Source organism: Paralichthys olivaceus, chromosome 20, assembly GCF_024713975.1.
Source record: "Paralichthys olivaceus isolate ysfri-2021 chromosome 20, ASM2471397v2, whole genome shotgun sequence".
Taxonomy (NCBI): Eukaryota; Metazoa; Chordata; class Actinopteri; order Pleuronectiformes; family Paralichthyidae; genus Paralichthys; species Paralichthys olivaceus.
In genome coordinates this window covers 17,750,695-17,767,737 of record NC_091112.1, presented here as the reverse complement: position 1 = coordinate 17,767,737, position 17,043 = coordinate 17,750,695, and the positions used below count along the sequence as shown (strand labels likewise).

Sequence of the window (17,043 nt, the reverse complement as noted above, 5' to 3'; positions counted from 1 at the left end):
CTTCAATCTACCTATTTAATTCATCATTCTTCACTAAAACTCAGATCATGGAGAAGTCACCTCTGCATCGACTGCCCCCTCGTTGATTCTCCCCAGGCTTGTTTTTCCTCTTTCTTGCCCAAATGCTGGTAGCACACATGAGCCTCAGCCTCTAGAGCGAGGAGGACCCACTTTTCACAGTTCATGGGATTTTCTGTACATGTTCATATGGTAATGAAGCTCGGGCATAGACTTCAGGCTGTAATTACATGGGGGACAGCAATTTTAATTACTTATTTGCCTAAGAGATACCTCCACAAGGGGGCAACTTTAAATGATTCTAATTAATTATTGATGGCCCCTTATTAACCGTGGACCTTTGTAACATTGGTTTTGGAGCTGTTTTCTTAAAGTAGATGTGAAGACCCACTATGGCTTAACGCACAGTCGCCAGATTACATTCATAAGCAGAAGACTGGAAAATGAGTAACTGGGGAGAGAACTGGGTGATGCTGTAACCTTGGTCCACACACAAGTGCAATTACTCCTGAATACCAACTAACTGCTGCTCCGGATTTTAAATAAGAGCATGAACAATACAGGAGTTTTCAAATCAACGATCGAGCCTTTAAAAAAATCTGGTGAGAATATTTCACTTGATATTTGTTTTGTTGCTGTTTCTGTTGATGTTGCATCACACAAAACGTTCACAAATTACACTGTGTTTACAAGCACAGAGCCCCAATGATGGGTTTAAACTATTTTACACACCCCATATTGCAGCAAACTGTGACTTCTATTGGCCAATCCCCGGCTCAGTAAAGCTGAGCTTCTCCTCCTAAATGAGCAACTGTGACACCAACATCCTTCTCAATGCCAAAAGACCACATTTACACATTGGCCATTTTCTGGGTTGGAAGCTAAAATGCTGTTATGAAAAGATTTTTTTTTCTGCTGTGAGCCTGGTTTATACGTTATATAAACATATATAATCTGACAAACTATTGTTGTTGTAGCTGATCAGCAACTGAAAGCACCAAGGATTGCTAAAGTGGCAGCTGTGGCTTAGGGGTAGAGTGGTCTTCCTCCAACCAGAACGCTGCATGCCAAAGTGTCCTCGGGCAAGATGCTGAACCCTGAATGGCCCCTCATGGAAATAAGTGCTGCCCATAGATTCACTGTATGAATTTATGTGTGAATGGGTCAAATACAGACCATTTACCATTTAAAGTCTGGAGGGACATGGGACCATGTTTCAGGGTTCAACAACATTATTCAATATAGCCCACTAGCTTTCTTTAATATATTTAAAAAATAAAATAGGGCATTTTTCCTGCATCTTTTGTGTTTATCATCACTACCTGTACAATCGGATGTGTCATGTGCCTTGTATGGCTCCATTTTGTTTACAGGCTTACCTGGAAAACTTACTGTATTCAGACATTTCAATAGGAATGCTTCAGTATAACAGTATGTCTGTGATGAGCTTAAATCTGCAGTTAAAAGGGGACTTATTAAATTCACATAAATGACTTTGATTTGCCATATCATAGTATGGAACCTGTGGGGATAGCGGGGGGTTGCGGGGCGAATGAGAATGAGCTACTTTATTGAAAAGTTAATAAATAATAAAAAGAGAGCAGTTAATATACCAGGAGCAATCATCTTGTCCTCCATACGGCATGTCCTGCAGTCCCTTTATGAGTTAATCAATAACGCACACAGTATGTCACCTATCCATTTATTCCTCTATTTCTGAAAATCATTATTCCGTTCAGGGTTGCTGGGGTCCATCCCAGTGAGCGCCACGCCTGGAAGTAAGACGTTAAAATTAAAATGGCTGAGGACATGCCATCAGAATGAAGAATGGGACATTTTACAACCAGCCTGGTTGATTTCCTCAGTTTTACGAATCTTGATTTACAGACTCACATTTATCAACTGGCAACAAAAAACAACATCATCACACTGGTGTTCACTCATATTTGTCATCTTCAATCACTGGTGTTTTTTTTTTCACTTATACTTTATCAACTAATCCAGAAAACTGTGTGCGAGGGAGAATATGACACAGAATGTACCTGAATCTGATTATCAGCGGCTAACCGCAGCATAAGATTAATTAGATCTGGACAAAGTAAAGACGTCTCTTTGCTGGAGTACTAAGACTAAATGAAAGGTGTTTCCTCGTGAGAGTCTTTAAATAGAATGCCATCAAATTTCAATCTTTCAGGAAGTGTGAATAGGAATATACACTTTGTAGAGCATACCACAGATCCTCTATCTGCTCCATCTGTTTTATACAGTCAGATTAGATCTGCCCTGAGTACGGTATGTTGGGGAATACTTACATTGACCCAATTTGAACACAGTCGAGATTGAAATATCAAACAAATATTGCCATGGGGTTCTGTACATTTTCTTGATCCCCAGAGGTTGAATCCTGGCAGCTGTGGTTATATACCGACCTTTCCTCTCATAACAGCTGTGAAGTATCTGAATCTACCAGACTGATTTTTACACATTTATTTTTCTAAAACAATGAATTCTAACGATTTCCGTTCCCTATTGAGCCTCCTTGAGGTTTGCACTTTTAGTACAGATATCATGTGTTCCTCAGGATGAATCATTGTGGTGACTTTTGGTCTAGCGCCACCATCAAATCTAAACCTATCTATCTAAGTACTTGCAAAACTAACAACATCTCTATCCACCTCAGCTGTATTTTGTGTTCAGTGCTGTTTAGCAAATGTTAGCATGCAAACACACTCAGCTAAGAATGTAAAACCTGGTCTGGTTTTAATCCAATGACATCTTTTCCCTGTTCCCAGATCAGCTACCAGAGCATCGAGTCGTCAGACCCGGGCATTAACGTGCCGGGTCCTCGCCGCACGGTGTCCAAACTGAGGAACGAGACCTACCACATGTTCTCTGGCCTGCATCCTGGAACCACCTACCTGGTGTCAGTCCGCGCCCGCACCGCCAAGGGGTTTGGCCAGACGGCACTCACAGAGATCACCACAAACATCTCTGGTGAGACCTTGCTGACTGCTGTAGTTGCTGTGCTTGGTTTAATTGTGTCCGTGTAGAGTATGAGTAGAGTCAAACTATGGTATGGAATTAACACAACAGGTTGATCATGTATTTTATAAAAGCAGAATTCAGTTATTGTGACTACAACTCTATAAAGGGAAAAAAAGTTGTTTTTCCCCAACAACAAATAAGTGTTCCCACTCAAAGCATTAAGAGACTATAACAAAGAAGACTAAGTAATGACTTGTAATCCCCTCCTTTTGAAGAGCTCTTGATTAAATGACACATGTACTTTTAGATTATACAAATGATCTTCCTTTTCCTGCAGCCAAACTGCTTTTAGACGTGCATTACCATTGTTTGATGCAGACTTGAAGTGAACACTGAAAATGTTTCGGCTTTGTTCAGCCAACAAACGCTGGAGTCTGTTTGTTATTCAAAGGCGACACAGCGGTTGAGACATTAAAGAGCCAGTGTATGTGGGGTGAAAGGGTTGGCACGATGGATCTTGCGATTAGACTGGAAAATGTGCCCGTGGGGAATGTGCAACACGGTTTTCTATAAATGGAGATCTGCAGGCATTATGTTAGACTGTCGAGGATCCCTAGTTGCCGAGTCATTTTGAGTTTTGTTTCTCAGAGGGTTGAGATTGTACGACAGAGTATTACGGCAAGTGAAAGGGGAAAGAAAATCTGAGATTTTGAAAATAAAGTCATAATTTTAGGCTAGAGGGAATATCAGAAAATCAGCCTGTTGCCTGTGGTATAATGAGGAATATGGAGCATCTTGTTAACGCCACACAATGCAACAAAAACAGTTTCTCTCCGCTGTCGGCCTCATCAATAAGACCCAGGAGCCTTTAACCAAACTGCACTGATGTCCCTACCTGTGACTTTGACACTTTACAAATAGCAATCACTGTACATTTTACACAATCCCTCCTGCTTGCCTATAGTACTTTTCTATTTAATTTTTTTGTTCCCTATTTTTTTTAAATTATTTGTAATTGCACAAACACACCACAGCAAACTCCATGTATGTGTAAACCTACTTGGCAATAATCCTGATTCTGAATAAGTCATACTCAAGGTTTTAGAGAGGAGTGGTCAGTTGGAGCAAGTCCAAGACGGGGAGATGTTGGTGGATGTGTGCCAGCAGATTACAGTCCCATGACATATTATCACCACCCCCCTGAGACCTGAGCTGATACTCTGGTCCAACACCCTGCGCATTGTCCACGCTGTAGAATTGACATTACCCTGGGAGGATAATGTTGATAAAGCGAATGAAAGGAAAAGGTTGTGGTATGCCGCTAAGGTGCACAACTGAAATGATGTCCCTAACATCCTGCTAACATCTACTGGTACCTGGACACATAAATGGTGCAGAAGACCTTCAAACGACCCAGGGACATTCAACATTTTGTCCTATATTCTAAACAACTCATAGGTTTAATGATACTAAATACATAGATACATGGATATACAGATTTAGCCTACTGTTCCTTACACGTATGATTAATTGTCTGCTATTAACAATTAATCACACTTTTTTTTTTCTGTTAAGAATTGCACTCTAACTTAATTAGAGAGTAGATCATGCGCACAAATGGTTTGGGTTTTAATAACATGATTTATTAACGTGTACAGATGTATTATTTAGCTACCTGCTCTGTATATATGAGCAGATGATCATATGAATGGATTCAAAATTATAGATAATGGTGTCAGAATGTTCAGACTATTTGTTTTAGGAAGGAGACAAATGACATGTTTACATTTGGTCCAAAGAACCTCGTGCCTGTACAAACAAACCTCATTGAAATGTGCACTTCTTATGTTTTCATTTTACGACACCCTCCACATTACTCACTAATTGGTGCAGTGTATTTAAACCATTTAAACAAGCCGCAGAGTATTTGACCTGTGATTGCTCGCTTAGAGCTGCGTTGGTGTAATAGCAGTGGCTGTGCCGGGCTCTGCAGGAACCCGATGACTACGAACCATGCTGCTGTGGATACAAAACATAATTCTATGTGCTGTTCTCCATGCGCGGTGGAAAAATCTATTGTGCTCCTCCAAGGAGGTTCAGGAAACGGACGTCTTAAGCAGAAGCAGAAGAATTGTGATGGCTGAGACATTCGCTGCTTGTTATGCCTGTCTGTCTGATCAGTAAGGTCATAGCTGTCAGACAGACAGTGAGCTATTGTTTATAGAAAATGACATGTGAGTGTGAGCTGTGTATAGAAGCATTCAGGCTTCAAGACCTCAAAATACCAAAAAATATCCCCGACAATCAGGATTGGACTCAAATGATAATGCAGGCCAGGAATCTGACTCAGCTCTAGGCCTCTCACATCATCAGACCTCGTAACTCATAGTTTTTACCTCCACCAATGAGGATCTGCATCTACTTTTACCTAGATTACCACAAAACTTGGGGTGGAAGGATAGGGTATGATTCAGGGAAGAACCCATGATATTTTTGTGCGGATGCAGGAAGTGTTTTTTTTTTCACTTTCTTTGCAAGATATCTAGATTTGTGTTCATCTCTCAGATAATTACGTGTGAAAACATTCAGACATATTTAGGGGGTTTTGTTTAGTACAGTTTTTGCAGATCCAAGTGAAAATCCAGATCTCGTGGACTAAAAACACTTTCATTTTCCCGCTTATACAAATAGGACTAGTTTTACGTGTTTGTTAGTTAGCAGGATTATGCAAAAACTACTCAAACGATGTCCATGAAATGTTGTGTCCGAGTGGGGCATCACCGAAGGAAAAACCCATCACATTTTGGAGTGGATTTGGATGGTTCATAAAACATTATGTGAAAGGCGCTGGTTTTCCGGTTCTCCCGCTCTCTTTCACTCTTAGCAACAGTAAACGAAACTCACTCGTCGATAATGGATGATTGTTATTACTCCTGGCCATGGTCCGAGGCAAACTCAAGTCGAAAGATGCGGCTAGCAGTAGCAGCTCTGCACCGCACACATGCCCGTGAGCCGCAGCATTTCAGTGAGGTAGATGTCCCGTACAGGTGACGGTGCATCAACTCGTTGCTGTTTATTATGTCATCACTGGTTAGGTGGATGGTTCAGGCCAAAACCTCCACTACAGACATGGACTGTATTTATATTGCACTTTTCCAGTTTTACTGACCCGTCAAAGTGCTTTACACTCCGAGTTATATTCACACACACATTCATACTACGCTTCGATACACAGCCCTTTTTCTGTCACACCATTCAAACACTGTCAGCACAGCCGTCAGGGGCAATTTGGGATTTTTGCCAAAGCACACTTCAGAATGCAGACTGGAGGGTCTGGGGATCAAACTACAGATCTTGTGGTTAATGGACAACCCCCTCTAACCCCATGGGCTACAGCCACCCGTCCTCAGTGTCCCTGCACCCCAAGATAGGCAGTCTAGCACTGTTCGCCGCCACCTTCTTCTCATCTTTACCCGTTCCTCCTGGTTTAGAGGATGGTCTGTGTGGGCTCACAGCTGCCAACATATACAGTTCAGCCTTCAATATCACATGCTCTCTCCTGGCTGTGCAGTCAGAAAAGCCCAGCGGGGAGCCGGCTTTCGGTCGCAAGCATGAAAGTGTAATGTGGCACTATTACTCTTTTTATAATTCATGCTGGATTAAACCACCTAACATGCACTCGCTGAAACATGTCAGAGACACCGCAATGTATAATGCAGGCTGCAGCTGCCCTGTGTGAACGCCTGTGAGTGTTTTTCGGATGACAGGTTACACAAGCAGATTTTCACAACAAGCACAATCTCCCCTGCCTCACAAGCAGAAACATTTGCACTTCCATTCTGGAGCCTTTTCCTTTCAGCGCATCTGTTGTACCAGGATCGCCATTTGCTGCACTACATACTCCAGTTAATTCACTCCCTGTTGTAAACAGAGATGGGAACACTCAACCTCTTTGTCCCGAGAGCTTTTCTGAGGTGGTGCTGCCTAATTATATTATAAGGGTCTGTTGTTTTCACTGTAGTTGGCTGCTGTTTGTAGTGATCATCAGTCAGTGGCACTGTGTGGGAGGCCTCCACAAGCTGCAGTCCACATGGGACATGTGCCGGTAATGAGTAAATGTAGCGCACTGTATCTTCTCATGTTGGATAAATGACTTAAATATCCAAGCACAAGTGCAGCTACTTGTGTTTTTACACAATCAAATCTAAATCTGGATTATTCCCAGGAAGGAATAATAAATACTGCACTTTAAAATGATTCTACTCTTTTTGCACTTGAACCTAACTTTGGCTCTGCCGTAACTCTTCTTCGTTGTTTCCCCCACCCCCCGCTCCGATTCTTCTTTTCTCAGCCCCGGTGTTCGACTATGAAGACATCCCCTCGCCGCTGAGTGAGTCAGAGAGCACCATCACCGTGCTGCTGCGCCCTGCACTGGGGAGAGGGGCTCCTGTCAGGTACAACTAATACACGCCTCACTCCTATGCCAGCATTCATTCAGGGCTCCTCCGTGCTGTAATATTTATGGCTGCCATCAAAATGGAAGGTACAGTGCTTCTTTATGCTTGTAGCGCGGCAGATGGCATTTTAAGTAGAATATAAAGAGCCACATAGGTTTTTTATTCAACTGTTGTGCAAGAAGTTTCAAATGACTTATCAATGATCATGAGGACATGAGTATTTACTCAGCTGACTGTCCTCACTGAACTGGTACTAAAACAAAAGAGAAAAAAACCCATGAATATATATTTGAAACATTATCACTCCTCTGCTGAAACCTGACTCATCACATCACACAGCTTTTGAGTGACACCGCATGCCAACCGATTGTGATTTTGAGGGTTTGACAGCTATGCCACCGTGACGAGCGGCTCACATCAGCGTCAGTCAGAGATCTGGGTTTTGTAAAAAACCTAGAAAGCACAGCGTTTGAGAAAAAACTAAACTGGAAAGGACATCAACTGCTTCGTGGCACATTATGTGGATGTTGAAGTCCCATCTAAGACAGACAGACAGAAACGAGATCTTACTTTAAAGACATAAATGCTCACGTCTCTACAGAATTACAGCACGAGTTGGCAAGATACACGAACAGTGCAATTTTGGATTGTTATTTTTTTCAATTAACTAGTGCAGTGTCAGTTTGAAACCCGCCTGTTTGAATGGGCTGCTTGTTTGGCCTGTAGTGATGCTGTTTGCAGCTTTTCTTTCGGAAACTGTGAACCGCTGCCTCACAGAGAGCTGTTCACCTGTTTGTTCAAAGTACAGTGAAGCACAGAACACTGAACTGGAGAATCAGTTGTTGTTGCCGTGAACCCACAGTTGTGGTGATCGACGATGCTACTTACATGCATGAGTCCGAGCCGCTGTTTGCCTGTTTATTTAAATTGTATAAATATGGAAGGTACAGCATGTCCAAATCGCAAAAATACACATACCACATGTGAAGTCAAGAAGAAGTTTTGTGGGGTTGATGTTTTATATTACACTTTTATTCTTCATTGTGTGGTATCTTGCATCAGACAGGCACCCCTCCAACTGTGATTATGTTTTCTTCTCTTCATCCAATTTTCTTTTTATCATAATTGTAGTTGCTTTCATAAATACAAGACATCGTTTAGTTTTTTATTGTTAGAAGCATGAGCACTTTAACAAATGTTGAATCATTATTCAAACAAGAAATTGTGTTTTTATCTTAATATAACTCGGTTTCAATCTGAGTTTGAAACTCGACAAACTCCGTAATGAAAAAGGTAGAAAGTAGAATAGAGTACTTTGTACTGAAGCCCCCTCTGTCCTCTGCAGTGCCTACCAGGTGGTGGTGGTGGAAGAGGACCGGTCCCGTCAGGTGAGGAGGAGGGAGCTCGGCACCGTCGACTGCTTCCCAACACCGAACTCCCACAGCGAGGCCCAGGCCAAAGGGACGCCGCACTACTACACGGCCGAGCTGGCGCCCAGCAGCCTGCCCGAGGCCACCCCCTTCACCGTGGGAGACAACCACACCTACAACGGCTACTGGAACAGCCCCTTGGACCCCACCAAGAACTACCTCATCTACTTTCAGGCCACCAGCAACTTCAGAGGGGTAATAACCATTAAGATGCCGGACATGGCTTTTGCTTGTGGAGCCCGGGCACGCTGCCTCTTTGTTTTAGCTACCCTGTCAGTCAAATTAGATTTTTGTCGAGCAAAGTCAGGAGGCAGCGTGAGAGAGGAAGCAGCCCTCTGCATAAACAAGGCTTTATTTATTTCCAAATGGGTTGATGTATGTGAGGCATTTTCAGGACTGCTTTGGGTCGATTGTTTCCCAGTGGTAAATCTTAGACTTGTTAATGTTGCATAGTCTGTCAATGAAACAAAAAAAAAAAGGAAACAGCGAGTTTTTTTCTCTCTCCATGAAAACCTTTCAAAAACATCACATGAGCAATGCGGCGAAAATGAATCTTAACAGCTTTTAGAAGATAATTGCTTGCAGAACACAATGTGCACTCCTGCCTTTTTTTAATCATCCAGTTGTCAGATTCCCTCATATTCAAGCTCTTTATAAAAACTTTACTGGTCTTTTAGTTTTTTCTTCGGGGGAAATCAAACACCGTCTGTAAGGCATAAAAATATCTGAAAAGAAACTGTGCAGTTGGAAAAGTGACTGAAGCATGAATAAGCGATGTTGCTGGGCAGAAGCAGTGGAAAACTAATCTTCCTTAAATCATTCTGCACATATGGAGCTCACGTGTGCCCGCCTGCAGGTTCTCATCTAAATATCTGACTCATCACAGGATGCAGCCAGTTTCCTGTGGGTGCCACTTGGTGGGCCTCCAGAGCCTGGAAGGCCAGCAGGCAGCCTCTGGCCCGGGTCAGGACCAACATGCTGCGTGTCTGACTTAAATTTCTCCTGTTTGATCTGAAATCAGTGGAGCACTTTTACTCATCGTGGAGAGCCGTTTGTGAAGAGTCTCCCCTGAGACCAAATTAAAAGCTCTGTTGGCACAGCCTCTCTGAGGCAGAAATGAGCCAACATAACCAACCGAATATTATAATTCATGTTGATGACTATTTTCTTTTTTTTTTGTCCTGCAATATTCTCATCTCCGGTCTAAATTATAGTTGTGTTTCATGAGATATGGTCTGTTCTAGCAGAAAGAAAGAAAAAAACAAATTATTTTGACAATTACCCTGAAAAAAAATGAGAGGCTTACTATGGACCATGAGCTGCCGTTGAATTGAAACAGTAATTGCTTTGGCAGATCTGCCTTCAGTGGCGCTTGAAAGATGCATGATTGGTGCTGCCAGTTTCTTTTGAAGCACACGAGCAGAAAACAAACATTTCTCTCTGTCATGTCTGCAGGAGTCATCTGGCTCTTTGGAAATATCTAGATTGCTGCTATCTATTACTGTAAAAGCAAAAATGACAGCATGCTGATATTTTCCCTTTCAGCCCTCTGTTGCAATTATCATTACTCATCATCAGGGGTTACTTGTTACGCGTCCCAGTCTTCACTTATTGGATAAACTGGCACATGGACAGGGAAAGGGTTGGGTTCTGATAATTTTTTGATTTCGCACCAGGTTGGCAAATTACCCAGAATCACTAAAGTATTAATTGTATTATTATCCTTTATCTGCCCTCGTTCTGTTTGTATTAGCAGATAGATTCAGGTTGAAGGTCTTTCTTCTTCTTTTGGCAATGCTTGTTACCACTTTCACAAATGTTGCTGGTCGCAGTTTATATCAGCTCTAGCTAATTAATGATACTTCTCTATGTAAGTAACTTGATAAAACATCTAAACGCTTATCGTTTCAGTCTGTGTCTGAACTCAGTCATTTAATAAAGACAGAAGCTCCAATCTGTAACCCACTGCTCATAGAGCTCACACAGTCTTAGGCTCACTCCCATTTCACCCCTTAGCCCCTTTCCCTCCGTTTTGAGCGTTGGCGGGTAGGGGTAGGGTGTCCGGAGGAGGGGTAGGGGCAAGTGTTAGGGCTGTACAGCCCTCGAATCGATTTTTCAGAAATTTCCCAGAATGCCCTGTGAATCACCAGCACAAATTTAGTATTTTCTCCATTAATATGAATTTAGAAAATGACAGTAATAATTGTAAAATCTCATTATGGTCAACCTTAAAGAAATCTCTACCATTTCACCTACCGATTAATTGAACTAGCGTATAGTATTGGTGTTATTGTACCTAACCACTCCTCTATTAACAATGCATCCTGGCAGGGTTGTCTACAGACCACTGCTAGCAGCCTGAAGCAGTGTGCTTTTGATTTATATGTGAAATAATGCTGAGCGTCCAAGCTTTTCAATTTCCATTGGATGAACGGCATTGCATTGTGCGAAACCATTACTGCCATAGTACGGAGGAAAAGCCGGAAAACATTTACCTGGTAATTTGATTCACCTGCATTAGCATGGATGTTATTTGGATATTACAGGTTTGTCACTTCAGTAACTGCAAGCAACAGAATGGGTTTAATTAAGATCTCAACGATGTTATTAAAATGACATCACCGCAAAACTTTTTTTGTTGCGTCTATTTACATCTACTGATGACGTAAGGGCTTCTTGAAGTGCTCTCCCAATTGGCAGGGGAATATTTCAATCACTACCCCTGGGAGGAAGAAAGAGGGAAATGGGATTGAGCCTTAAAGTCGCTGGTGAACATGGTGAAGCATTTAGCGGCTTTAAGAGACAGTTGACAGAAACCCAACTCCAAATGAATATTAATGCTGCTGCACGTCTGCTGGATTTGTAGATGGGTAAGTTTGCAGACAAGTTTTGAAGGTGTGTGTGGTTATTTTAGTGCGATTGATGCATTTAATCAACATTTAATATCTCACTTTGCTCATCTTATTGTCAGGTTCTAAGTTGTAAATATTCTTAAGTCCTACCACTAAAAACTTTAGCATTTGTGTCAAGCTATAAAATAGGATTACATATTACAATTTATTATTTATGACTTGGATGACTTATAGTGGTATATATATATATATATATATATATATATATATATATATAGGGGTATACGTAATGAATCATGTGGTAATGCTGAAATCCTCTTTGATAAATTGCGACTGCAATCCACCCCATGGATGTGGATTGTTCAGTATACTGTAAATCCCTTTTCTTAACAAGGCTCGGCTACATTAAATTGCGACTTTGACAATCCCCGGCATTTCTGCCCCAAAAGGCGAAAATCCCACCTTGACAGAGGACAAGATGACACATGACATACAATCTGCCGCAGCTTCAATAACCCCTGGGTGGGAGTAAATATGACTGATCTGTCACTGAGGAGATGAGAATCTGCTTCAAGTGCATTTCCAATTAAAAAAGGTAATTTGGCAACTGTTTTAGGGGGAAAGGTTCCTGTCTCTAGTCTCAGAGCACATATTAGCATGATTGCTCATAAAGAATGGTTTAACTTCCCTACATCATAATTTGGAAACATGCCCCTCTATCTCTGAGGTGAGGGCGGATGTTTTTTGGGTGGAGGGGTCACAGCCGATCAGGGGAGCCAGGTGAGGTGGCTGAACGTGGTGAAAGGAAGCAGCAGGTCTTCTCACGTCACAAGGAGACGACTTCTGTGTGGAAATTCTTTTCTTCTGTCACACAGTAGAGGAATGGTTGACTTTGATGTGCGTGGGCCAAGCCGTTTTCAGACAAGCCTGATGATTTCAGCCGGCTAACACATGATTGATTTACACAGCCGTGCTTGTCTCCATCATGCTAATCAATGTGTGTTCATGGCACCAAACGTTTCATTAACTAAGCCTTTCTTTTGCTCACAGGAAACCAGAATCAACTGCATTCGGATCGCTCGCAAAGGTAACACTTTCTTTTCTTTTTTTCTTTGTCATTAAGGTTCTCCATGTATCACTCTCCCATCAATAAGGTATCAAATTAATTATAAATTAGTTTACCTTAAACGTGGCAGTCACAACGGCTCTCCCGTGGTCTTCATCTCCCCAAACTCTTTCTCGTTTACTTTATCGAGCGCTGTAGTTTTACAGCACACACTGAGCAGTTGGACTTCTCTCACTGCAGTTTTCAGACCTTCAACTTTATGGGAATTGCAAATATTGAATGTAGTAAAAGCCTGAAGGAGAGGAAATGTTAACAGCCTCAGACTTAGACTTAGTCCGAAAAATAACAGGTGTGAAAGTTGCCTTGGACCAAGGTCTGGACCGACGGGCCAGAATGTAGTAGACTTTGGTGTTGTGCATGTTGTCCGCTCGCTTGTTCCATTACGATAGTGATCGTTATTTGAGCAGAGGTGAAGTGGTCAAATTCTTGCATCCGAATAGGTTGAACACATACAACTTAATTGTGCATTAACCGTGCAGGACTCGAGCTTGTGGGTCACTGGGTATTTTTGTACTGTAAGTGGCCACTGGGAAAAATTGTCATTCTGTTTTCCAGCAGTCACTACTCAACACGTGTTTGCTGCCCCCAGTGGTCGAAACACTAAATGCTGTTTCAAACAGAATGAGCAGTAAAAACAGACGCCGTCAAGTAACCTAAGAATTAAAAGATAAAAGGCTGTTAATCATTAAATTTGCATCTGCTTCACTGTTACGAAGGATCACAGGGTTCATGACATGTGTTATATCTGTCATTAGCAACCAGACATCTTGACAAGTCCCAGATAAAACACCTTCTGAGGTGAAAATGAACTTAAACTCAACAGTTTTTTCCCTTAACTCAATTGTAATTGTAACATTTTGAATATTTCCTGCTGTTTTTCACTCAGGGCTGCAGAGGCGCAGGCTTGCATTGACACAGATCAGATAATGATATACATGGGGACTTGTTTAAAACCTGTCTGGACTCCTTTGTTAAGCGTTGTTTTACAGTGAATCCCCATGAATAGGATGGTATCATTACCTATCGCATCAGGTAACGCACTATAAAAGGTTGGAATCCTGGTACTGCTACGGAGCCCTCCCCCCCCCACCATAATGTGGAACAAGTGGAATTGGTATTCTAGATAAATCATAACCACTGTAGGAATTTCTCGTGGTTCCAGTGGCTTCAGCTGTGTGGTACAGGGTACATGTCAGAGACCTGGGCAGATATCTTGGATGAGGCTGCTGCTTAAGGGCTTTGACATGGACTTGGTGTTGTTTTGGTGCTGCAGGGAGGAAGCCCCCCGCGCCAATCTCTTCTCGGCAGAGACACTGGAGGAAAGGTGAAAGCAAACATGCATCTGTGCCCTCACTCTGCGTCTCTTGAATCCCTGACACTGACATTTGGCGAAAACCCCTTTCGGGCTCTGATGGCTTTGAAATCCACAATACAGCAACATTTCATTCTTCTTGTTTTTTTTGTTTTTTTTTCCTCCCTGAGAGAGGAAGCGACCAGGAGTGTTTGCTTGAGAGACAGACACAGATAGAAGGCTCTCAGTTCAAACAATAGGGGAGAGGGAAACAGACAGAGGGTGAAATGGAGTTGCCCCCCCCTTCCTCCCCACTGAATTCTGCCTGAAGTTTGTAGTGCTCTTGAGAAAGGTGGCAGTTAAATTGGATTTCTCTCCCTGAACTCTTTCTTATCTGAAGTGTGATGACATCAAAGAATCCTGCCTTACCGTTGTCTGCCAGCGTGTCACATAAGTAGATTAGGGGAGGTGGGTTGCTGGCATATTTATAGAAGCCATTTTGTTTAGTAGTTGTGTGTATACAGCTGCGGGAGGCAGGCCCAGAGGACACGCTGATGTTCCTGCGGTCCCCCTCAGAGGTGGCACAGAGGTGCCGTCCCTGGCTGCTGTGTTCAGCGCAGCGCCTGGCCGAGCCGCCGCAGTGCTGGACAGGTGTTTGTGGGTTTTATGTTTTTGTTCCTTTTCTCTGCACCACTGGGGGTTTCTCTTTGTTCGTTTGTTTTTTGGTTTTTCAGGTGAAATATGGCCAACACACGACAACAGAAGAACGTCAGCATGTTCATTACAAATCAAATTATCTTGAAAGATTCTCCATTCTGTCACAAGAGATTTTTTTTTTTTTAAATTTAAGTCTGAGCAGTCAACAATAAAACATCGGACCCACATTTAGTTTTTAGCCTTAACATTTTTTTTTCACGTCGTATGCAGCAAAATGGAATCACATCATTACACTTCATTCACCTCACTTATTAAGAACCATTATTATATTTCATGTCATTACTATTTGTTTACATTACATATTGTGTATATTGTATATTACTATTTACTTATATTAGATATGTTATATCATACCACTACTACATATTTGCATAACATATATTATATGTTATACAATTACTATATATTTATATTACATTTGCTATGTTGAAATAAGCAACAAATAAGAATCTAAAATGATACAATGAAAATTATACTTAAATAAAGAATGAAACATTAAATACTCCATCAAGGTCTATAGTAAAATATTAGTGTCACATAGAGCACATACCTGTAGCAGTACCTGTTGGCTTGGTGTTACATCTGTCCTGAGCAGACAGCTGAGCAAATCATCTAATATAAATATATGTATATATACACTATATGCTTTTCCAAGAGGATTATTGATATAAGAACAGGCCCAAAACAATTATTTTATTCACCAATTACTAAAGATTGTGAATTGGGACAAAGATCTGATTCCCTTTGTTTCTTGATATATCATTTTATCTACGATGTGGAATTTAACATAAATCCTCTGATGTGCCAGGTTTCTTGATTTATTATTCACGGTGGCTTAATATTGACCATAGGCTCTGAGGTGGTTGTTGGGATATGTTCCTGCTGGATAGCTTTTATTTGAGATTTTATGTTGTATGTGTGAGGCTAATAAAAAGGAAACTGCAAACAATGAGGGGTTTAGTTTTATTGACAGTACCTCGAGTGCGAACACTGACCCACAGCAGGGGGAGCGGTGGGTGTGATTTGACTTTACACTGGTGGAATGTTACTCTGCACCGAATTTACATCCAGTACATGGGTCGACATAGTGCACTAATTCCAGCTTTCAATCATATTGAACCAGCCCCATTATAGATACATGGTTGTGATTGGCCTGACTGGTTTCCAGGATGGATGGATGAGTGTGTCAGAATTGAAATGGGGGAAGAAGGGGTGGGGGGCTAGCAGAGCCATCTGTGGGTGTGAATAAACATGAGTTTCCTGATTGGTCTGGTGTTGGTCGACAGTCTTTGTATACCGATGTCGTCTTTTCACTGTGACAAAGCAACACAGTGATAAATTACAGAGCGAAACAGATGAAGGAAAATGGTGAATTATGATGTAATATGCAACTCCCTATCCTTGCCCTGCCTCTTACTCCCAGAATGGATTCACCTGCATGCACGCCGCTGGATTCTTTTTCTTTTAGTTCTTATTTCTGGAGCAATGAAATTTACAGTGATAGCCGACGTCTAAATAAGGCCCCGTAAAGCAGAATGACTCACCCAGTGTGATTCGTGTGATTACGGCAAGTCTGTCAAGCTATTGTCTGCCAGGAGCTATTGTCTCCATCAGTTCACAGCTTATCAAGCCAAACTCTGCATTCTGCTTCACTGTTAAGACTTTTTTTTCTCTCCCTCGCACATAAAAAAAGCAATAACTCCCCCATGAAGCATCTTTGCTTTGTATAAATACAGAGATACTGTCCAATTCAACCCTGTTGCCAAACCTCGCCAAGGCCCTTAAATGATCCCATCTCCCTGTATTTTGTTATACTCCCTGCCTCATTTGTTTTCTCATCAGGGAGATGGCTTCTTAATGAAGAGCATGCTGCCAGAAGTGTAATAATACTCCTTCAGCTCATTCATGCTTCATAGCAATTTTTCACCTTTGGATAAAACACAACGGGAGGCCCAGATGATTCACAGAGAGTGGATTGCTCTTGGCGATGTGACATGGCAATGCACCGAGACTGTGTCATATAGATTGGGGTGAGCGCCTGAATGTATCAGTTTGGTAAGATAACCAGAGTGTTGAGTCTCCCGAGCCAAATGTGTTTTAAGTCTGTATCGTTGAAGCACATGTCGCTGATAACAGTGCACGGAAATAGTGTTTAAGCCGTTTACTG

At 41.9% G+C, this 17,043-nt stretch overlaps 1 protein-coding gene across 4 annotated transcripts in view; it reads left to right on the top strand.

Annotated features, from left to right (window-relative positions):
• ptprua (protein tyrosine phosphatase receptor type Ua) overlaps positions 1–17,043 on the top strand; it is a 195,127-nt gene that overhangs the window by 131,329 nt on the left and 46,755 nt on the right. For all 4 annotated transcript variants that reach the window (XM_069516379.1, XM_020090779.2, XM_069516378.1 and 1 more), the window contains exons 10-13: positions 2,811–3,012; positions 7,355–7,457; positions 8,806–9,085; positions 12,793–12,829. In XM_069516379.1, coding sequence (XP_069372480.1) covers positions 2,811–3,012; positions 7,355–7,457; positions 8,806–9,085; positions 12,793–12,829 — 622 coding nt within the window. The remainder of the gene's footprint in view (positions 1–2,810; positions 3,013–7,354; positions 7,458–8,805; positions 9,086–12,792; positions 12,830–17,043) is intronic.